The 24,105-nt window shown below is 44.1% G+C and overlaps 1 protein-coding gene across 3 annotated transcripts in view; it reads left to right on the top strand.

Moving 5' to 3' along the window:
- Positions 1 to 10,374: 10,374 nt before the first annotated feature.
- Positions 10,375 to 24,105, top strand: part of RIMS1 (regulating synaptic membrane exocytosis 1) — a gene marked incomplete at both ends in the record, with an annotated part of 323,509 nt that continues 309,778 nt past the window's right edge. For all 3 annotated transcript variants that reach the window (XM_084261705.1, XM_084261704.1, XM_084261703.1), the window contains one exon: positions 10,375 to 10,538. In XM_084261705.1, the coding sequence (XP_084117831.1) occupies positions 10,375 to 10,538 (164 nt within the window). The remainder of the gene's footprint in view (positions 10,539 to 24,105) is intronic.

The raw sequence follows: 24,105 nt of genomic DNA, 5'->3' as shown, positions 1-24,105 counted from the left end.
AACATGGTTTAGCCACTCTATCTTCCTTTTGCCAGTTTCAAGCAATGTTGTTGAGCTTCCACTCTGGTCTCCTTTGGCCATCTGTAACTTCTCTGTCACCCAATTGATGGCACAAGTGCAGTGAAATTTTTGGCCTTTGGCGTTTTTTGTGCCATGGGTGCTGGATCTGAGTAACGATTATTGTTACAAAGTTGTGCTGCCAGAAGAAATTTTGAGATAGATCTTTGCCACTATCTTGTCAAGGGCTGCGTTTCCTCCTGTGGGGCTGCTAGCCAGCTGATCCACAAAAGAATCACTACGGTTTCATCTACGGTTTACGACCCTGAGTGAAGTTTCCTCTTCTACATGCAAGTAATTCAAGTGACCCAATACTTTCCCTCCTTACCAAATTCTTACAGCGTAACTCAGCCTGTCTCAGCTCTTGGTTGGGAGGCTGGTAGTATTGAACCCATCGCATAATCTTCCTCTTTGGGTCTGATATTTCAATCCAGATTCACTGCTACTTATTAAGGTGATATCTTGTTAATTCAATTTGATCCCAAGCCCTAACTAAGCATGTAGCTCTATTGTAGCAGTAACACAGTATACTTTTCTCGTATGTTTACATTTTGTATTCTTATTTTTTGTATTACAGCATCCCACTGGCTATTTTTCTTCCAGCAAGTAGAAAGGAGGAAGAAAAACAGCTGTAATTGATAGTTGTTCAATCACATCATCAGTAGTTTTTGATCCAATTCCTTTGCTTTCAAGACTGCAGAAGAGCTTATGCTGTTCTGTTTTGACCCTGAAACCTGCTACTCACTCTACTAATATCAACATCTGAGCTCCATCTTCTGTTTCTCTACTACTCTTCTGAGTCCAAATGCTTTCACCTTCATTGCAAATTCATTAATTCTACTCCATTTTCTTCAACTTGATAATCTTCTATTCTGGTACTTTGATTTTGTCTTCAGCCCAGAGGGCAACAATATTGACTGTAACTGAAGACAGTTTTATATTTGTAAAAATGTTCTCTCTCATTTTGCCTTGACCACAAAAAAGTGTTTCAGCAGATATGATTCTTATCCTACTTTTAATACAAAACTACACTTACACAGATACCCCTTTCCAGGTTGTATATCAGGTATTGACCTGACACCACAGACCTCTCCTTTAGGAATACAGTAAATCGTCTCATACACCCTGAGAAAGAGGAAAAAACTAGGTAGATTTTATTTTTTTCTTTCAGCATTTCAGCTTTTAAAGATGAGTTGCAAAATAATCACAGAATCGCAGAATGATAGGCATTGGAAGGGACCTCAGGAGTGAAATTGAGCCTGGGAATAAAGGAAGGGTGGGGTAAGGTGTTTTAAGATTTGCTTTCCTTTCTCATTGCTCTACTCTCTTTTGCTTGGTAATAAATTAGATTTCTTTTTTCTAAGTTGAGCCTGTTATATCTCGGTGGGTTTTATTTTTATATATATATATAAAAGAGTTATTTAACACATATTTAACACACACATATATACACACTTGTTTTATATATATGTCTTATATATAAAAGATATATTTAACACACATATTTATGTGTTATACATATATATACCCACCGAGATATATATGTGTGTGTGTGTGTGTGTGTGTGTGTGTGTGTGTGTGTGTGTGTGTGGTGGGTTGACCATGGCTGGAGGCCAGGTGCCCACCAAAGCCCCTCTATCACCCCCTCTTCTCAGCTGGACAGGGGAGAGAAAATATGAAAGGCTTGTGGGTCAATATAAGGACAGGGAGAGATCATTCAGCAATTACCATGGTGGGCAAAACAGACTCAATTTGGAAAAACAAATAATCTAATTTATATTATGTTGAATATCTCTTTTTACATATATAAATATAAAAAGAGATATTTAACACATAAATAAGAATATTTTGTTGCATCGTTTTGGTAGCAAAAGTAACATTTTGAAAAATAAAAGGTTTCCAGACCCACATTGAAACAAGTGATTTAAATCCCCTGTTTAAACTCACCTCTTTTATTCTCTACTACACTGGACTACAAGCACTCAGTGTTTATTTTGACTCAGAATAGAGCGACTAAGGGAAGACTAAGGGAAGTAACTACTTAGATTATTCAGCTTGATTGTAAGAGCCCCCTAAGATGTGGGAGGCAGATGAACAGTTAGACCACGGGAATTGGATGTGACCCTTTACTATTTTCCCCTAATTTCCAGTGACTCACTTGATGACTTGGGTAATGTCACTTACTGAATCTATGCCCCAGCTTCATGAAATCATTCTGTGCCTCAGCTTTCCCAATTATAGAGATGGTACAGCTGCATGTGAACAGGGTTCGCTCTGATGTGGTGGGTTGGTGTTGGTTTTTGTTGTTTTGGGGTATTTTTTCAGGGTATTACATTTGAACAGTAAAAATCCAAAACAAGTATTCCCCAAAATGTTTTTGGGGGATTATCACAATTGTTCTTCATGCTTTCTTTCTGAGATAGTTGTGCTTCTTATGTTGAAGTGTTTAGCTTCTTAAATAAAATACGTGTCGCATTTTTTTATCAGCACTGGCTCTTTCAAGAATTTAGCACAACATAAAGTTCAAACACATGAATCAAAACAACATTATAAAAATGAAGAAATTCTACACCACAGAAACAAAATGGTTTTTTCTCCTTTTAAACAATGCAGTAGATGCTGACACATCTGACAAATGATTTCATTTTGATGAAACTACATTTCGTTTAAAGTCATTAACTCAGTACACACATTGGTTTTATGACATCTGGTTGTTCTTGCGTTTCATCTGACATCTTCCTTCTTCACAGGTAATAATTATCTTTCACTCTATTTCATAGAATCATCATTATAGAATGGTTTGGGTTGGAAGGGACCTTAAAGCTCATCTACTTCCAATGCCCTGCCATGGGCAGGGATACCCTCCACTAGACAAGGATGCCCAAAGCCCCATCCAACCTGGCCTTAAGCAAAGACAGGGAGGGGACAGCCACAGCTTCTCTGGGCATCGTGTGCCAGTGCCTCACCATGCTTATAGTAAAGAATTTCTTCCCAGTATCTAATCTAAATCTCCCCTCCTTCATCTTTCCTTCTATTTCCTTCTCTTTTCCAGAAATGCACTGCTTGTCTTAAAAATACCCTCTCTATTCCACATATTTAAACCACACTTTTCTCTCAGGTTGTCTAGCTCATTAAAATAATAAAGTTGAAGGCAACTGTTCCCAGACTGTGCTTAGCTTGAATTTTGCTGTTTCTTTTTGACCCTAAAAGGTCTTATGTGCCTCAAAGTTTGTTCATCTTTTCTGATTATATCCATTGGGTAATTAAAGGTATTTTCTCCAAGAAACTTCACCTCACTACTACTTAAGGCAAACTGTTCTATCCAAACTTGAGTAATAATGCTGACTTTTAAAGCATCTTGCAATTTACGAATAGAGATGCATGAGGCTGTGATGAGGTTGCAGTAGACTGTAAGACAGAACTTTCCATAGCACATCCCCCACCATAGGAATGGCTCTGGAGAGTGATGCCATCCTCCCCTCACTGCAGTCCTTTTACCTGCTGCTTCTTTACAGCCTATCTGGGGAATCAGGTGTTTACTGCCAATTAGACTTTATAAAACAGCAGGAGTTTCTTGCATTCTCTTGACAAGAGTATTTCTGGGCTGCTAGCAGCTGTAGGAGGACTTCTGGCTACACGGACAACATTAGACTACAGTGTACTAAGTACTTTGTTTATTTGGTGATTTAAATTGTTTAGATCTCACCCTGATTGCACTCTCTGCTGCAGACAGTTAAAACATTCAAGACTTTATTTTCTTTTTTAGCATAAAATAATGGTAATATACTATATTTCACAGCAAACAGATTAAAAAACCCCAATGTTTATACATTATAATGCAAAGTATATACTCATTGTATCTATAAGCTACCTTACTAATTATATTACAACTGTTCAGCAAAACCACTGGAGCAACAATGAAATTCTTATTCCAAAAATATGTGGCCCATAATTATAGAAAATGTTGTGTTAGTTCAGTTCTTGAATTGAATCATTGCTTTTCCGACTGCCAGATTGCTGACTAAGAGTGTTGGGCTTCAGCTCCTCCTGTCTGAGCCGTTACACTTCTCGGCCTTTCTGACAGATGTAAAAAGATATGACAAACTGAGGCTCATTCTGTGCAGTGGCCTTATGCAGGGTTCTCCTGAACTGAATGGGGACCAATCCGCCTGTGGAATCAGCTTTACACAATAGGTACAGAAGAGAAACAAAATGTAGATGATGAATTTTGGGATGGAGGGATGGTGTCAGTTCCATCACTTTTGCACTGTTTTCTAGTTATAGGAGACAAAACGGAAACTCATCTCGGTACTCCGGTAAATGACGTTGTGCTTAAAACCTTGTTAGCATTCCTGGGTTAAAAAGTAATTATCAGCACACACATTTGGAAAGCAGTCAGACTGAAATAAGGATCAGCTCATAACAGATTTAAATCAGATAGGAGTCTGCCAGTGCACTGGTGGCACTTAAAAGGGAGCTGCACATACAGAAGCATCATGTCATGGAGGGGGAAGGTGACAGTTCCTGTTTATGCATTTTTGGCAAGTTGCACCTGAAGGATGGGATGATTTTCTGGAAACTGCCATGCCAGAAATACACAGCTAAACAGGAGGTAACTGAGAAGAGGAAGGGGAGTAATTAGAGACCTATGGGGGTGGGACAGGGTTTCTAGTCAATTTTTTTTAGGAAACCAAGCTATGCAATCACACTGTTTTTCTGTCGGTACTCGAGCAATAACATTTCAATCTCTTGAGGCTTGAGAAGCCTCACAGAAAGGGAGAGGGCTGAAAACACGGAGCCCCCGTAGGTTTTATGGAAATCAGCAGCCAGATAGAGGAGACTCAAATCTGTGCACCCACTAAAGAACAGGTATAAGTGTGAACTCAGCTGCGCTATTTTACACAAGCATCCAAAGCTGTTAGCCAAAGCAAGGCTCCATAAGCTTTGATGCTGATGGAACTGCTAGTTTGTTGTGTAGAGGGGTTTTTTTCCTGATTTTTAAAAATACATTTAAAAGAAGGAAAAGACTTCTGCCTGACAGCAGTTTTTAAGACACTAGTCACCACAAGATGTAGGCACTCATGATAAAATTATGCATAATAACAGATCTTGTCCAGGACAGGCCCTGAAATACCTACCTGAAACACACTCCTTTTGTGCAGTGTTTTTTGTCTGCCTTGAACAAGACCGTTGCAATTTCTTCTTATGTTGGAGCCAGATGTGACCTCCTTCTCTCTCTTAAAATACTGCAGTACCATCAAACCTAAAAAAATGAAAAATCGTGAGTAAGAAGCCAAAACAAAAACCACTCCAGAAAATCATTATATGTTAATAAAATGTATTTTACTGTGAATTTTTTCTGTCTTCAAACTTTTAAAATCTCTTCAACTTCCTTTTCAGAGAGAGAGAAGTCACAGTGTCCCCCTTTTACTAACCTATTGTGAGAAATTACTTTGAGTCCTTGGTACTAAAGGATATTTCATCCTTCACGACAGTTCCTCAAACAGCAAACCCCCTCAGACTGAAAACTCCTCCACATCTTTCACTGTTCCCAGTCTCCCATAAGTCTAAGAAAGAGCACTCTTCTAGGGAAGGAACCTACAGGAAAACCCTCTGAATTGTTTGTTTCCAGTTTCTTCCTTCGGTTTGCCTCAAGCAAGAAAAACAAGATTGCTCACAGCTAGCCTAATGAAAAGAGCTTGAAAAGGGAGTATTAGTGGAACTGAGAAATTTAGAAGGTTGCCTTTGGACAATCTGAAAGGAAGATGTGGGGAGAAAGAAAAGTTCCTAAGGTTGAGGGAAGGTCTAGAATCATAAAGAAATATATATCTTTCATATAGGGGCATATATGGATAATTATCATTCTGAACTAAGAATAAAAGATCACAGATTCCATTGTAATGACTGGCTTCTCAAGTTTAAGAAAGTAATTTACCTGGTATGTTACAATAGCAGTATTGATATTCCATTTCTAGATTTCACAGCGGTCTTCCCCAGGTAGGGCTTCAGAGAAAAGGAGGTAATAGGATGCCTGCCAGTGACAAGACTTTGGATGTTACTAAGCAGGGGGGTATTCTTACTAACCAGGCAATGAAATTATCTTCAATGCTTTCATGTATCATTCCAACTTTGGGATATAATGTATTGAACTAGACAGGGCTTTCCAAGCATTGTTGGTTGGATAAAAATGTCAGATATTTCATCTTTACAAAGCAAATGTTGGCAAATCAGAAAATGACCACTAAAGGTTTGAAGTACTGACAATAAAAGCCAAGTTTCTTCCTGTAGCCCTATGAAAAATGAGATTACTTTTATGGTTTCTTTTATATTTTTCTCTAGTAAATTCTACTGTCTTTGTGCAAAAGGAATGTAAAATCAGTTGTTGTGCCTAAGACTTTGTAGGCATGACGGAAAGCGTTGACAGAAGGTTGAGAGAGGTGAATCTTCCCACCAATTTGGCACTGGTGAAGCTACATGTCCTGGCTCTCCAGAACAAGATATGGACATACTGAAGCAGGTCAAGACAAGGGCATTGAAGATGGATAAGGAATTGTAGCATATCATATGAAGAAGGGCTGAGACACAGGTCTGTTTAGCTCAGAGAACAGAAGACTCAGAGGGATGTCATCAATGTGACTAAATATCTGATGGGCCAGTGCAAGCAAGATGGAGCCAGGCTCTTTTCAGTGATGTCCAGTGACAGGACAAGAGGCAAACTGAAATACAAGGAGTCTCGTCTGAACATGAGGAAACACTTTTACTGTGAGAGTGACTGAGCACTGGCAGAGGTTGTCCAGAGAGGCTGTGGGGTCTCCATCCTTGGAGATATTCAAAAGCCATCTGGATGCAGTCCCAGGCAAGCTGCTCTAGCTGACCCTGCCTGACCAGGAAATCTGGATCAGATGACCTCCAGAGGCCCCCTCCAATCTAAATAATTCTGTACTTTTCACATTATCAGCTTGGTGCAAGTCCACACTCCAACTTCCATATTTTTTTTAACCATTACTCTGAAAGAGCTTTCAGCTTTTCCTTTTAACTTATAAGAAACTATATATCAAATTGTATCATACTATTTGTATTCATACTGTATTTCACACAGAGCAGTATGAATTCATGTGCTTGACCCAGCATACAGCAATAATACAGAACAGACATATACATGACTGTGTCAGTAACTAATAAGCAGAAAGGTGAGTAGGGTAACTTAACCTCATGTAATATTTTCTTCATAAAATTGTCTTGGAGACGCTTGGGTCTTATGGTTTTAGACCTTTAATATTGTGTTTAGGTTTGGCTTAAAGCAGTGACTCTTCAACTCTAGGGCCACTACTCTAGTAAATTAGAATCATGGAGTCATAGAATTCTTTGGGTTGGAAGCGACGTTAAAGATCATGTAGTTCCGCTCTCCCTGCCATGGGCAGGGACACCTTTCACTAGACAAGGTTGCCCAAAGCCCCATCTAACCTGGACTTAAACGCTTCCAGGGATGAGGCTTCCATAACCTCTTTGGGCAACCTGTTCCAGTGCCTCACCACCCTCCTAGTAAAGAATTTCTTCATCCAGAAAGATGATGTCTGTCATTCTTCCTTTGTCCACCCTCTCTTTTACTTCATAATAGAAGGCCACCAGATTTGTCAGGCATGATTTGCCCTTAGTGATGCCATGTTGGCTGTTACCAATCACCTCCTTCTCCATGTGCCTGCGCATCATCTCTGGGAGGATCTGCTCCATGATCTTGCTGGGCACAGAGGTGAGACTGACTGGCCTGTAGTTCCCTGGGTCTTCCTTTTTCCGCTTTTTCAAAATGGGGTTATTTTTCCCCTTTTCCAGTCAGTGGGGACTTCACAAGACTGCCAGGACACCTCAAATATGATGCAGAGTGACTTGGCCAATTCATCCGCCAGTTCCTTCAGGACACGTGGGTGCATCTCATTAGGTCACATGGACTTGTGCACCTTCAGGTTCCATTAGTGTTCTTGCAGATAATTGAGCTACATCTTTTCTATGGCATGTGCATGCCTAAATTATCTGAAGAAGTGTGGACTACCTACGGATACCTATAACAACGTAATCATGGTGTCTAGTACTACCATGCCAGTCACATCATGTTTGACTTGTTTCTGATACTAAAGATAGGGTGGTACCTCACTTTCTTATTATCATCTTTTCAGTCTTACTTCCTTCAGTTTTGGGGTGTCTGCCATACCTTTGCCTGTTGGTACCGGATGGATAAATTCTTCAGCATCAGTCTGTACCATGACGGCTATCTTCTCTGCTGGTCACAGATGGTGGGAAGTATTTTTATTGGTTTGTTAGTACTTAGCTAGAAGGATTACATCTAGTAGTAATAACGTGGCCAGACCCTGAGACAAATCACCACACCAGTCAGAGGAGGGTCTGTGTCTTTAACTGAGTGTGACATTATGATATTTACCAGCCCTTCATAGTGCTTTGCTTATTAACACCACTTTAATCTCTTTTGAGCCATCTGTCGGTCATTCAAGTTTCAGTTTCCTTCATGTGCTGGAAGAGTTGCGAGACTTCTCTTTCCGAGCTGAACTTGAACATTACCATTCAAAAGTTCTGGTGGTCACAGCAGCGCTTATTATGTTTTTCTTTTTAATTTGTGTTATCAAATTGTGTCCTGCAGAAAATCTCTTGAGGGGACACAAGCAGATGGCCACAGTAATTCCTCTCAAATTCAAAGGTCACAAAGGTTCATAGCTCTCAGAATTTGCGTGAGAGGTATTAGTGTGTCTGACTGAAAGCTGGTCCCTCTCCCTATTCCAAACCCAGCTAGTTTGGCAGCAAGAAGCACTGAACACTGCCAGCATAGATTTTTTTTCCCTTTGGTTCGTGCCCATCAGACGATCTCTCTAGAAACCAGAGCTGTTTCCATGCTGTGACCTCGGCAGAGGCGTGACTGAGAGGTCTGAAGCGCCAGTGTGTGCTAGCGGTAGTTCACATTTTATCTGAAAGTACACTTTTGTCTTTATTTCAGCTTTGCATTTCTAAGTAGCCTGAACAATTTCATTCACTGACAGGCACGTGTCAGTGACAGGAACTATAGGCGTGAGCTTCTGGACAGTGCATTACATGTAGACAATCTCCTGTAGAGAAGGGCTGTTGTTTTCATTACCAGCTCCCCAAAATTGGGTTGCTCAGAGCTGGTAGGTCAGAAATTGACGGGGAAGCTATCCCTGTCTGGAGGTGATGTTTTGCTTCCTTGTGTGCTATCCCCTCAGATGGACAGTCAGCACTGTGGCACGTTTCATGGCCAGTTTCGGTGGGCCACAGCAGTGGGTCTGGTAGATGAGGAGAGTTAAGAGCACTTGCCATCCCCACGGGGAGGTAAGGCGAGATGATGGCACGGGTGTGACTGGCTGTAAGAAGCCTATGAAGAAAGTGCTGAAGCGTGGGGACCCCAGGGAAGGGACGGTCGAGCGGTGACAGTGCTGGCTCAAGGCTGCAGCCGGATCCCTAAGGGGCGAGTACGGCTCACGCCCGAGGCAGCGGCGACTGCACCGGGAGCCCACAGCGAGCCCACAGCGAGCCCACAGCGAGCCCGCAGCACGGCTCGGCAGCCGCTGTCCCCTTCCACGGGTGGCCCCTGCCTAGGGCGAGACGGCAGCCCTGGCGAGGGACTCCTGCGGTGCGGAAACCTGGAGGAGGGCGTGAGGAGGACGGCAGTGCGGGGACCAGCGCCGTCACCGTGCGGCCGCGGGACGAGCGAGGGGGGCGGCGGGGAGAGAGGCGCGGCCAAGCCCGGATCCCCGGCATGGGCAGAGGCTGGCAGCGCTGCCGCCCGTGAGGCAGCGGCGGCGCGCCTCGGACTCCGCCTCACCGGCACCGAACTCCCCCCTCCCACCTCCCAGCGCCAGGCTCGCAGCGGCGGAGCATTTCGGAGGCGGCGGCAGCACCCTCCCTCCCCGGCCGGCCCGCGACACGCACCGCCCGCCTCTCCACCCCCCCCCACCCCCCCGCTCCTCCCGCACGCAGCCCGCCAGCGGCGATCGGGAGCCCTCCGCGCCACGGCACCCCCGCCCCGCACGCCCACCGCCGGGAGGATGGGCTGCGGGCGGCGGCACGGCAGCCCCCGAGCTCCCTGAAGCCGCGGAAACAAAGGGAGCAAGCAGCAGCAGCCGGGCCGGGGTGGATGCAAGCAACCATGAAAGGCTGGGTCTCCGCCTCCTCCGCTGCTGCCAGAGAGCTGCCGGCTGCTGCTGCTCGGAGGACTACACTGTGAAGGGGGCGGAGGAGAGGCTGGCTTGGTTTGCCGTGCAAAGGTAGAAGGTGTAAAGGAGAGACGGAAAGAAAATGTCTTCTTCGGTGGGGCCCCGCGGCCCTCGCCCGCCCACGGTGCCCCCCCCGATGCAGGAGCTGCCCGACCTGAGCCACCTGACAGAGGAGGAGAGGAACATTATCATGGCAGTGATGGACCGGCAGAAAGAAGAGGAAGAGAAAGAAGAGGCCATGCTCAAGTAAGCAGACGCCCGTCATTCATTCATTCAGGCACTCATTCATGCGCCGATCGCCGGCGGGCAGGAGCGGGCGCTGCCACGGAGGGAGCCGGCCAGTGCCCGGGGCCGGCCAGCTTCGCCCTGCTCGGCGGGCCGCCCCGCAGGGACCCCTCACCGGGGCTGGCAGCGGAGCCCTGGTCCCGCTCCGCTCTCGACCCATAACTTCCACCTCCCCGGCCGTCCTCCGCTACCCCGGCCAGCTCCTCCCGAGGCAGCGCTGCCGGGGGAGCCCGGCGCGGCGGGACGGAGCGGGACGGCGGCCCTCCCCGCCCCGAGGGAGCCAGCGGCGGAGGGCGGGTGAAGGGGCGGGCGGAAACCCCCGACATGGGGGTGAGGGGCGAGGTGGGATTCCTTTGGGGTCCCCAAAACCCCGCCTCTGTCAGGAGGGGCCGCTGGGTGGGGTTTCCCTGCGTGCGGGAGGCTCCGCGGCTGCCGTGCTGCCCCCGCCTGGCTCGGCCTCCTCTGCCGCCCGCCGCGGGGCTGAGGCGGCTGCCCCCAACCGCCGTCCAGCTACCCCCAACTCCCCGTCCTCCGTCTTACCGCCGCCACCCCGCGACCCCAGCCGCCGCCTCCGGCCCGTCCGTTGCCAGCTCCCCGGCGAGTAGCGGCTGCGAGGCAGCTTGCTGTGAGGACAGCAGGGCGTTCGTAATTAGGAAATAAATGCAATTAGTCGTACTGCTCGTTACCGAGGGGAAGTGTGCGTGCGTGCGTGGTGGCGGCAGGACGGAAGGGGAGCGGGTTTATCCCGCTGCCGGTGGCACAGGGAGGGGTGCAGGGAGCAGGGGGTGTGGGTAGGTGCCATGTTTGGAAACCAGGTCCCCACAGCCTCTTTTGAACCTTTTCTCTCTCGTTCCCACCCCCCATCCTTGCCCAACAACGCATGTGACCGCATTTTCGAGCCTCCTCTTTCAATAGGAGGCTTCAAATGTAACGTTACCAAATTGCCTGCTGCGAGTGATGAGAATAAACAGATTGAAGCTGTGGCCTGTGGAGGAGAATAAGGGTTTCTCTTCTTCTGACTACCCATCAGGCCTGTTCGCTCTCGGGGGGGAAACAGTAGGAGAGGTGACTGGAATAGTGCAAAGCGCTGACGTTACCCAGACCCTCCCTGCCACGGGAGGTGTATCCTTACCTCACCGTTTTCTGGTTGCATACACCTGTGCTTGGAAAGGGATGCTCTGGAGGTGTGACGTGATCTGGGTATTTTTTTTTGGCAGCATCGGCCAATACCCACCTGAGCGATGCGGGTGCCGGCTCTTCCCTGTGGCTTTTCTCCGACTGATGGAGAGACCAAACCCCCGTAGGCTCCCGACGTCTGCCCCGCGTGCTGTGCGCGGTGAAGCTGGGACAGCCTCTCAGCATACTGCTGTCTCTGTCCCTTCCCGTTATCTCACTGTCTCTGTCCCTTCCCATCCACGCTTGACTTCAGATTTTTACAGGGGCTACTAGGGGTGATTGCAAGGGGAGGTACTGAGGCCCAGCTGCTAGTGTTGTGTGTTGCCAGGGAGCTGTCCGGAAGCAGGGTGTTTGGATCTTGGTCCAAGACGAAAGAGTTCAGTTTGCTGTTGCTGTTCATTATGCTTGGGGTGTGGCCAGTCTCGGAGGTGGGGTGGCTGAAAGGAGAAATGTGTCATGGAAATGCATTGTACTCCGTGTGGGGAAACGTCAGTGAAGGATCCTTCCTCAGTTTCTATTTATCAGGAGAAAATTAAATAAAGGAGTAGCTCAGAGGCTCCGAAATACATTTATCCTTCTCCCATTCCTTGTCCTCTAGCACAGCTACTTCCCTATAAATATTTAGCTTTTATTCCGTGAAGAAGATTAGGGGTTCTGTGATGATGTTGTAGAGCAATACTGTAAATCTTAGAGACACTGCAAGAATGAACTTTTGTAGGTAGAAATGGTAATTTCTCAGCCCTATTTTTGTTAACATGTGGTAGAGGATAAATTTCCATTTTTTTTCTTCTGCTTTTCTTTTGTATTGCCATTTATGAATTCTGGACTGATACTTCACTTTCTGTGAGTTTATGGGACCCAAGCAGTTTTACTAAATTTAGGATACTTTATATAAAATTTTTAGAAGACATCAAAAATTGTGCTTTGTGAATTTGACTTGAAATTCTATTATCTTTAAAAGGCTTGTGGGGGGTTGGACCCAATGATCTCTCGAGGTCCCTTCCAACCCCTGTGATTCTATGATTCTATGATACCCCAAAATAGAAGTTTATTTCCTTAGAACAGTTCTTTCAAATCATGAGAATAACAGTCTAGGTTCTCCATGTGTCTGAGAAATTGTGATTTTAAATAGTTTGGGTTCTTTTTTTAAACACCCAGAAATTACTAGGCAATACACCGGGAAAGTAACAAACCGGTATACTCGCTTTAGCTATATAATTTGTTTTCAAAAATCAGAATAATAGCAAATAGTTTTCATACGGATTATGATTTGACTCTTAACAGAGAGCTCCTAGATTTTCTGATATCGTTTGGCTTTTCTGTATGCTGAGTACTTGCTTCCTTTTTGGGACAGGGGTCAAACACATTTTTACAGAGAGCAACCCTTATAAGTTTGGATTTTGGGGCAAGAATTTACTTCCATAATTTTGCAGAGGTTTGTTACGAATATACAAAGGTGCTATTAAGATGACACAGCTGTATTAGAAAAGACATATATATATATATGTATGTATGTATATATACACACATTGCCACCATTCCTTCCTGTTATCCTTAGTAAAAGTTTTTCTGATTATCCAAATGTCTCGGAAAAATAGCCATCAGTTTTCATTTAAAACCACCTGGCAGAGAAATGTTTCCGCCCGTAACACCCACATGCAAATCTGTAATGTCCTCTGGAAGTGAAGCTGATCTGTATTGCAAACTAGGCTGCCTTCAATCCCGGGCTGATCGGCGGCCGGATACTGTCTGTCTCATGAATCATAAGGGCTAAAAAGGGTGCGATTCTCTCCTGGTTTGGATGTCTTGATAGTTAGCAATGGAAGTTTCTAAAACAGTACTTGTAATTTTCCGTTCCAGCACTCCCCATGGCAGAAAAATGTAGGAAGGATTATTGGTTAAAACTAGAGTATTCCTCACAGGATGATCATAAAATTGTGGATCCAAGGAAATTTGAGATGCTTCTGTGAGTAGGTGATGGATTTCAGGAGAAATAAAAGAGATTAGGGTCATTGGAAAAGAGGCCGTGTTCCTCTCCCCTGGGTCTGTACCTCTCCTGAGCCCTGTTCCTGACTCTGAGCTAAGAGCCTTCTTGTAAACCCTCTCTGCCAGTTCATGCTGACATCAGCACGTACTGCAGCGTGCCAGCCCGGGAGCAGGGCGCTGTTAGAGGGAGCAGGACGATGGACAAGGCAATGCTTTTGCTGCTTGCGCTGGAGAATGACAGAAACGCGTGCTTCAGTTTGAAACCACCCGCTCGCCCGATCCGTTTGTCGGCCTGCTGACTTTCCTTCAGCAGTCTGGGGCTAACGGAGCTTGTCACAGCCTCAGGATAAAGGCACGCAACTTCTGCTGGCCAGTGTGACCTTATTTTTCTAGGTATACTTGATCAGTGGCAGACACCTCCCCTCATCCTTTCCATACCAGATTTCAAAACTCTTTTGTGGAAGGGCAACATCCTGCTATCCAGTGACCTGTTGAACACCTTGGAGCAAAGTCTTGGGGAGTTAGGGTTTTGTGAAGGTTCCTCCTCTTCCTTTTTTTATGAACAGGTATAATTTGGTATGAGGAACACTTTGACATTAGCCAATCCTCTTGAAATTGCCTCTACATCAAAGGTGGGTTTTGCATTCCTGCTTAGTAAGGACAGTGTCACTAGGTACTCCTGAGAACGTATCTGTGCCTTTGTGCAGTGAAGTGTGGTCCTGGTCTTATGTATGGCACTGAAGACTCAAATCCATGTAAGCACTTTGATGCTAACGTGGCGCTAAGTACAAACTGAGGCATCTTGAGTGCAGTCCATGAAATCTTTCCGTAATGGTGCCACTGAGAAGCTGCGTGTTCCTTTGTGTCCAAGGCAAATAGACCCAAAGCATGTGAGTGCCTTGGCTGCTGAATTGGTTGCTGTCTTACACCTAAGACTGGTTGGGACTCACAAACTACAGAGTCATGTGCTTCAGTCCTCTGAAAGAGCTGACACTGATACAGTACCTCTATTATGAGTATCAGTAGTCAGTGCTGAATGAACTTCAAGGGCTGTTGCCACACCAATGGCTGTTTTCCTAATGTGTAGGGGACAGGCAGTGTTACTGAGTCCAGATACCTTTGATGTAATAGCCTGGTGTTTAGGAAGTAGTTACCTACACCCTGTACGTTTACCAGCCTGAAGAAACTGTGTTACAGGCAAGTGCCATTACATTGTAGTCTAATGGAAACAGTTTGGATCCCCATAAAGAGAAGAATGCAAAGTTTATGGGATCAGGATCCTAACTCAATGTCAAGCCTAAAAGGGAGAGCTCTCTTTGCAGAGGGGCTGTCTTGCTCTCATGCTGCATGTTTCTGGTTACCCAGGGCTGTTAATGTAGCTTTTTAAAAAAGAGTTAAGAGAAATTTAATATACCAAGAGGTCTGGGAGTAGAAAACAGGTCATCCTTCCTTGCAGCTGAATGATCTCGTCTTGGGGCTTCATAATATTGTCTTTTTGTTCTGCTGTGGCTGGAAAAGCTTCACCTGCATGCCACACCTTTAGCAGCAGCATGGAGACCAGTTTGTTGAGTAGGTGGGGCTTTTACCATGGTAGACACAACTGATCCACCCTTGTTTCCCTGTTTCACACTGTGCCAGATTTTGTGGGCACCTCTGCAGACTGTAGTCTCAAGCAACACTCTTTATTGGAGCTTGGCCTTACAGACCTAAACTTTTGCTGCTCCTGTATGAAAACATGTTTGCATAGGACAGTGGTGGAATGTGCCATGGCCCCCTCTGCAGACTAGTTCACATTGGGACCAATTTTTTCCCGTTTTACATGGTAGATACTGGAGCTGAAAGGAATGAGGTTTCTGTTGAGAGGCGGATGTCTAGCCGGAAGTCCTGATGTTGCCCTACAAATCAATGTGGCTAACGTTGCAAGGAAGTCTGAGAGGGAGTTTTCAATGGGGCTGAAGAGAGAAACAAACCATCACATGTAAAAATGAAGGGGGAAAAACATTTTAAAGGAAAAATATTTTAAAAGTTTGCAGTGTACATTCAATGCTAGATAGCCTGCGGCATCTTTATTGTTTGTGTGTATGAGGTCCTTGAAGTGAAACGTCCCTAGTTAATATACAACAAATTTAAGTCATAGACAAATTGCAGAGCTGCATATATTTATATGTGTGTACTTCAGCTGAAGTTTGCTTATGCGCAATTGAGCACCTCATCTCACTGGGTTAGTTAAGTACTAAGTGCAAACCACAGCAGCTGTGAACACAGCCAGTTGAGCTCCAGTTCTGCTCTCCTGAGGACTCTCATAGCCCAACAGGACCATGCACTGGGACAGTCAAAGTACTTTTCTCCGTCCCTGGTGGAACAGTAGCTTATCAAAGGGGGAACAGCTGTAAATCAACCTTAGACTAGGTTCCTAGTTACCATGGTAGTCATTTTCTGGAGCAAATTTAAAAGAGGACAAAAGCTCTTATAACCCTTTGATGTGATGTAACAAGACTGTGAAAGAGAGAGTTTGCCAAGGTAGTGGCAATAGTAGGAAACTTAGACAAAGGAGGTTCTTTGTGGTTTTGTAACACTAATTGAGTAGCTTCAATAGGGAGGCTAGCAGGTACTTGAAACCTTCCCAGACCTTGACTTATTTCAAGATTTGACACGTGAGCGAGAGTTAATAATTAGGGAGAAGTTGATCCCAGCTCCCTATTTTGACCATCTAGTGTGGTATACAAGCTTGATTTTAGTAGAATACAGGTCTGAGGAATCAACCCGGGTACTGATGTGGCTCACTTTTCAGTGCTGCCAAATCCTGAAGTCATTTGGAGCTGGTGAGAATCTTGTTTCAGATATCACAGGATGATGCCTGTGTAATTTCCTGTGTGCACCGGGAAGCTTCCAGCCTGAACTGCTAGCTGTGGAAATCTGGAGTAACAGACTGGTCAGGAGGCAAGTGCTCTTTGACCAATTTCCTTGAGACATTTTGTTCCCTTCTCCATACTTAACACTGTCATAAAACATTGGATATTGCTGAAAACACAGTGGCAGCTCTTCTCCCCCCCCCCCACTCCCCATACCCCCACCCCTTTATATAGTATTTATGGGCAGCATAAGGAAGTAGGGTTCCAAGACCTTCTGAGCCTGAGTGCTGTAAATCCCCTGACAGTAATTGCCCTTCCATAAACAATAGGTAGGAGAGAGGTAGGATCATTCTTCATCCCTTCTGTTCACACTGGGCCATTTTTCAGGAATAAAACGAGTCAAGGGGCCATCATGAGGAAGCCTGCCTCTATCCTATCTTTAGGATAAAGGATCTAAGGCACATCTATAACCCAACTGAGAAGATAAGGCAGGAATTGAGAGTTCTGGGAACTGGTTGTGCTTTTGGCACCAAGGAATTAAAGGATAAGATAGATAAACAATACCAAGACTCCCTCCTCTGAGTCAGACTCCCTCTTCCTTATTCTTTCCATGGCAATATGAATCGCACTTTCTGTGCAGGGGAGCAGGAGGAATGGAGGATGCCCTCATGTCTGCTGCTTGAAAGCCTTTATTTCTTTGTACATAATGGGGTTTGGAACCACCATGTTTCAGGCTCTATGGTGGAGCAGGGAGGTGAGTGCAGGTTGCTTACTGTGTACATGGATTGTTTAAGCCCCTAGAGTCACTCAGACAGACTGTTTGTGTATTGCTTTGTGCCTCTTCTTGTGCCACCTCTGATCCTGACACTTGAGTGTACAAATCTGTGTTGAAATGATTTTACTCCTGGAGGAGTGCATGAGCCTGGAGATTGTCTAGTCCAGTTCCCTACTCAGAGCAGGGCCACCTACAGCTGGTAGCCCAGGACCTTTTACAGATGGCTTTTGAGTATCTCCAAGGATTGAGACTCTACAACCTCTCTGGACAACCTTTTCCAGTGTTCAGACACCCTCACAGTAAAAAGTGTTTCCTGGTCGGCACTGCTGAGAAATGCCTCCTCTACTCCTCCCTACTGGGGAATCTATACACACTCTTAAGACCCCCATGAGCCTTCTCTTCTCCAGGCTGAACAGTGCCTACTCTCTTAGCCTTTTCTTATGTGATGTGCTCCAGTCCCTTAACTGTCTTCATGGCTCTTTGTGGTATTGGCTCCAGTATGTCCAGGTCTGTCTTGTACTGGGAAGACCAGAACTAGACTTAACACTTGAGATATGGCTTCACCAGTGCCGATGCAGAAATGTCGTATCTCCTGATATGCTGGCAGTGCTTTTAAAATGCAGTGCAGGATGGTGTTGGCCACCTCTTGCTGCAAGGGCACTATGCTGGCTGATGCTCCACTTGGTGTTGACCAATAATCCTCAATTGCATCTCTGCAGAACTTCTTTCCAGCTGGTTGGCCCCCAGCATGTACTGGTACATGGGATTATTCCTCTCTTTCTGCTGAACTTGGCAGGTTCCTCTGTAGCATGTTTTAAAGTTTAAGATGGAGACCACAGAATAGAATCATAGAATCTTTATGGTTGGAAAAAGCCTCTGAGATCATCAAGTCCACCATCTCTTGGGGCACCCAAGTCCATGTCCTTGACCAGTATCTAATGTGTTCTCAAATCAATCTGACTCATTCAGGGGGAGGATTGATTGTGGTCACTGCTTCGAACCCCTCTTTACTGTCTAAGGCCCTTCCTCAGAGAGGAAGAGAGAGAATTCAACAGTGCAGAAACTGTTGTTGATTTTTGGCCAATGGAAACATTGGAAATAGTTTAGTATCGTTTGAGACTTCAATTTTTCACCACTCTGAGGGTGCACGTGTGGCCAGAAAGCTCTCCGGATCAAAGGAAACAGTTGTGGTGACCTCGGAATTTCAGGGAGGGTTTTCACGAGTTTCAGTGAATTTCAGAGAATTTGTAGTGATTTTTAAGCAGGAATGTGAACTGAGTAGCCCAAGGAGACTGCTATATACAGTCAAAATGTATTCACAACTGCACACAGTCATGCAGTAAGGCAATTATGGGACAGTCATTGACAGTTCTACAGGGGGGCCATCTCATTGCCAAGGCAGGAGTAGGAGACTGTCAGCAGACAGTAACAGATTCATAGGAATTTCCTCAGCTGGAGGTGATAGAGGATGACAGGCAGTAATAAACATACCTACCATGTTCTAGACACGGACTTCAGATCAGCATATGTTGAAATTTGGAAAGTGTGAAGTGCAAACTTTCGTCCAGAGCTCTATTATGGCCTCAGTTGGTTAATTAAAATGTGCTGGATGTTATTTCCATGCGTGCATCTTCCCATGCTTCTCCACTTGACACAAGAAGCCTCCAAAGCTTCATAGAATGGCTTGGGTTGGAAGGGACCTTAGAGATTACTTGTTCCAACCCCCTTATTATGGGCAAGGATACCTCCCACTAGACCATGCCTGGTTTTGTTCTGACATTGCACTAGTACTTTCTGACTGAGAAGTCTACGAGTCTATCAATTCATGGGCATTATCTGTGTCCTGCAGAAGGGTGAAGACAAAGACTGGGTGAAAGAGCATGACCTCTGGGAAGGAATTTCTCAAAGTGCAGCTTTGTTATAAACCAACATCTGACGAGGAATTATGCAGAAGAGACTTCTTCTCTAGAGGGAAAGGTATCCTGTTGGTTGTTTTTCTGGAAAATAGCAAAGGGAGAACAACATGAAGAGAGATTTGAAATTCTCAGTCTTGTCAATGCCCTTTAATTACTAAAGACTCATCTGAAATTTTTTTGCATCCTTGGATACAGGAAAGCAACCAACAAAGATGTAGTGTGCTTCCTTTACTAGGCAGTTACTAAGCATTTTAAGACTTGAACTTAGTACCTTAAGAAAAGGCTATGTAAAATACTGCTGCCCTTGTATCCAGGTATGTTGGGATGCAGGCGTTATTGAAGGTGGAGAATGACAAAACTGAAATTTTATTTGTGGTTAGAACCAGTAATAACTTCTAGCCAATTTTACCTTCTCCTTCACTCTACCCACTGGTACCTGCTGCATTTGTCTTCTCCTCCCCTGGGCTACCAGTTTTAATTGATAGATGCTGGCGTGCAACTACGTTTTGGGGAAAAAAGCTTGAGTGCCTACAGTTTGATTCTAATTCCCAGTGATCAAACATATAAGAAAATCTTATGTAATCAGTTACAAACACAGAATGGTCCCATTCTGCTTTTTGGAAATATTTGCATGTAATTTACACTTACTGGAATGATTTACACCTGATCACTGTTGTGTGATCCATGTATCAGATCTGTCAGGATGTGGATAGCTTCTCAGATCTCTGCATCTATCAAGAGTTGCAGTTGTTTCATCCCTGCTTTTTAATTCACCGATCTGGTAAAATATTATGTAATGTTTATGGTGTTGCCCAGTTTTGGAAACTAGGCAGTAAATGTTAGTCAGAGTTATTTTTGGTTTTCACAACAAACAGCAGAAAAGAATTCCACTATCAGTTTGCTTTAAGGGTTACTTGGGTAAGACAATTTGCACAACGCGATAGGATAGCATTGTAATTCTTTAAACTGAAGTGATCATCCTCAAAATTTGATTTCATATCAGATATTTTGGTCCAAAGAGAGTTTTAAACAAGAAAGCCATGTACCAAATATATTTCCTGGCACTGTTACGGAGACAAGCTAGTTGCAATTTTCAGAATAATGACACACACAAAACCATTCATATTCTTGCCACTTCAGAGGCATGAAGAGACATGGCACAATTAACAGCTCTTTCCAGACAGTTCTAGATTGAATTAGGACATCTATTTTGGCACTTATTTCTGAGTTTGTTCACATTGGGTGTGTCTCATTTTCAGTTTCAGGACTGTGCACTTTGTTTATGAAAAGCGTTGTGAATATAATTGAAAGTAGGGGATAGTGTCTGCCTGTGTGTTTTATTTTTGGGTATCTGTTAAAAAAAATGGGCATTGTTTGAAATCACCTAGCTTTTTTGTTGGTCTTTCCTATGTTGAGCCCTCTTGGAATCACTGAAGATCAGTGTATGTACGCTCTGAGAGTTGCTTTTTGATCAGGGGTGAACCTAGCAGATGAAGCAACACTTTTTAATGGTGAATCTAGCAAGTTAACTTTCAAATTTTGAAGATCTGTGGTGTAATCAAAGAGGGGTTTTTTTTCTGTATTTTGGGCTTTAGATAAACACTAAATTCTAGTTAAACTAGTGTTTTAAATGCCTCACATCAAAATACAGTTGTTTACCTTAAGATCCTTAACAGGGTTATTTTTTTAGACTTCATTATGTGAAATTTATTAGGACATTACTCATGATGCAACACAGCCCAACCATGCTATCTCAGTGTAAATCGTAGAATTGTAGAATCACAGAATGTGTTAGGTTAGAAGGGACCTTTAGAGGTTATTCAGTCCAACCCCCCTGCAGTAAGCAGGGACATCTTCACTAGATCAGGTCACTCAGAGCCCCATCATGTCAGACCTTATATATCTCCAGGGATGGGGCCTCTACTACCTCTCTGGGCAGTGTGTTCCAGTGATCTACCACCCTCATATTGAAGAACTTTTTCCTAATATCCAACCTAAATCTCCCCTTTTCTAGCTAAAACCCATTACCCCTCATCCTATTGCTACATGTCCTTGTGAACAGTTCTTCCCCAGCTTGCTTATAGGCACCTTTCAGGTACTGGAAGGCTGCTATAAGGTCCCCCTGCAGCCTTCTCTTCTCCAGGCTGAACAACCCCAGCTCTCTCAGAACTCTCTTCATAGGAGATGGGCTCCAGCCCTTTGGTAATTTTTGTGGCCCTAAGTAGAGTTGTATTTCAGAGAAAACATCTACTCCTCTTCCAGCAAGAAACAGAGCACTCTTGTTTGTTCTGAGAATCACTAATGGAAGGCTTCCCATGCGTGAATGGCTTAACTGTGAAGTGTCTTCTCAAGGGTTTCTCTTAACTCTACTGATACTGCATATTATGTACCCAGAAGTCTTTCTACATCTTATGCTAGGAGGCCTAATGAAAGATGTTATGTTTTTTTGAAAACCTAGTTTGGCTTGTGAGCTTAGCAAGCATTACAAGTTTTGTAGCCACTGCTCCTGAACATTTTGTCTACATTTTTGTAAAATATATATTAATTTGAACGTCTTTGAATATACTGTGAGAGCTTCAAAATCATATCAATAAACCAGGAGTTTCTGATTTTCATACTGATACATTGTTCTCTTTCCAGATATTTAGCAAACTTACAGTCCCATCCTACACAAACAAAACAAAGATTTAACTGGGCTGTTCACACCAGTACGTATTAATCATGTGCAAGTATTCTACAGATCCAGTGGTTAGTAATAGGACTTCTGAGAGAAATGGCAACGAGGCAGTTTATGTAACAAAAGGCCATTTTGGAACTAGATGTTTGAATATGTTTAGTTGTGTTTCAGGCCATGATTTGGTAGCGTAACTGCTTGCTTTTGACAGTTCCCTTGGTCTTGGAAAAAGCATCAAGACCTATGTAAAACCAGACACGGTCGCTGTCTCAGGTACTAATCTCTTCTTTACACAAGTTCTTCAGCACTTCAGCGTACTAAGAAAGCAGTCCGAGTAATATTTCATTTATATTCATTTTTCTCTGAGTTTTTAATTAGCCTTTCATATGAAATTATTTTCAAAATAAAATCATTGTACTTTTACATATTTGCAGTATTACCTTTAGAATCATTTTGACATTTGACATCAGGAGACAAAATTTTGTACTGATTACACAAAATTTCACAGATGTTGGTGAAAACATAATGTGAAAGCTTTGGTGGTAAAAGGACATGAACAATCTATGAGTATTTATGAGGTGATAAGTCTCCTTGGTACTGTTATTTATTGCAAAGGTTTTGACATTGCATGACAAACTTCAGCTATACAGTTTAGTGTTCTGCTGGCTGTGTGCTTTAGCTATCGATGTAGATGGCTGATGGAGTGCACGGTGCACGGTGCATGAGGCTAGGCAGCTGAGAAGAAAGGACAGAATTTATGAGTACTGTAGATCATCCTAGTTTAACTCTATTAGCTTTGGGCACTGGATGCCACCTGCAAAGTGTCAGGGTAATGGTTTTGCGCTTCATGGGTGAGAATTAGAAGAGATTTTCTATGTGTATGTGTGCTTGTGCCTAAGAATATGGAACCAGTCTGCACAGAAATGTGTACAAGTTGGTTTATGGACTTTAATTGCAACATAATGTCGCTGAGCATTGCTTAAAATATGTAGAGTGCGATGGTGAAATTTGATCAGATGAAAATTTGGAACAGTTTTGCCTGTATCATGGGGACAGGTGACACAGTTGAACAAGTTGCTGCTGTGGACCAGGAAAACATTGTACTTCTGTGGTCTTCTCCCTCTGCTGAGTTTGATTACTTTTGGTGGATCTCTGCCTTGGAACAAGTGCCACTAGAAGCACATCTAGCTGTAGTAAGACTTAAGAGTTGTTGAGCCTGTTTAGATGCCCTTGTAAGTCTTGCATTTTGCAGAAAGAAGCACATTTTTCTCAAATGCATTCAGATTTACAGAATCGTAGGGGTTGGAAGGGAACCCCAGAGATCATCGAGTCCAACCCCCCAGACAAAGCAGGTTCCTTAGGACAGATTGCACAGGTAGGCATCCAGATGGGTCTTGAATATCTCCAGAGGTGACTCCACAACCCCCTGAGCAGCCTATTCCAGTGCTCTGTCACCCTCACCATGAAAAAGTTCTTCCACATGTTGGTGCGGAAATTCCTGTGCTCCAACGTGAGGCCGTTGCCCCTTGTCTTGTCTCCAGAGACAACTGAAAAGAGATTGGCCATTTCCCTTTGTCTCTCACGCTTCAGATATTTATAAACATTAATCAGATCCCCTCTCAGTCTTATTTTCTCAAGGCTGAACAGCCCCAGTTCATTCAGCCTTTCCTTGAAGGGGAGATGCTCCAGGGCCTTAAACTTTATGGCCCTGCGCTGGACTTTTTCCAGGTCCCTGTCATTTTTCCACCTGGGAGCCCAGAACTGGATACAGTACTACAGGTGAGGCCTGACCAGGGCAGAGTAGAGGGGGAACAGTAACTGTTCAGAACTCAGCAAGCTTGTGTAGAGTTATTTTCACTTTTCTGAAGTTCACTACTTCAGAAGCAATAAACTACTTCCAAGTAGCGAAAACAAGACACGGTTACCTACATTTCTAAACAGACTCCAACCCAACCCATTTACCACTATTCAAAAGTGCTATCTGTATTTTTTAAAATTACTTTGTGTTCTGCATACCCCTAATTTCCCGCTGTCTTCACCACGTGTTTTGTTTTCCTTTGTGTTTTCTAAAAAGCTGTTTTTCAATATACTCATAGAAAGGAACTGTATTCACTCAGAGGTGTAGATTGCAGACTTATATAAATTGATT

The sequence above is a fragment of the Gallinula chloropus genome (assembly GCF_964237585.1).
Source record: "Gallinula chloropus genome assembly, chromosome: 3".
NCBI lineage: Eukaryota > Metazoa > Chordata > Aves > Gruiformes > Rallidae > Gallinula > Gallinula chloropus.
The sequence above is the reverse complement of the archived record's forward strand: the minus strand, read 5'-3'. Positions and strand labels throughout refer to the sequence as shown.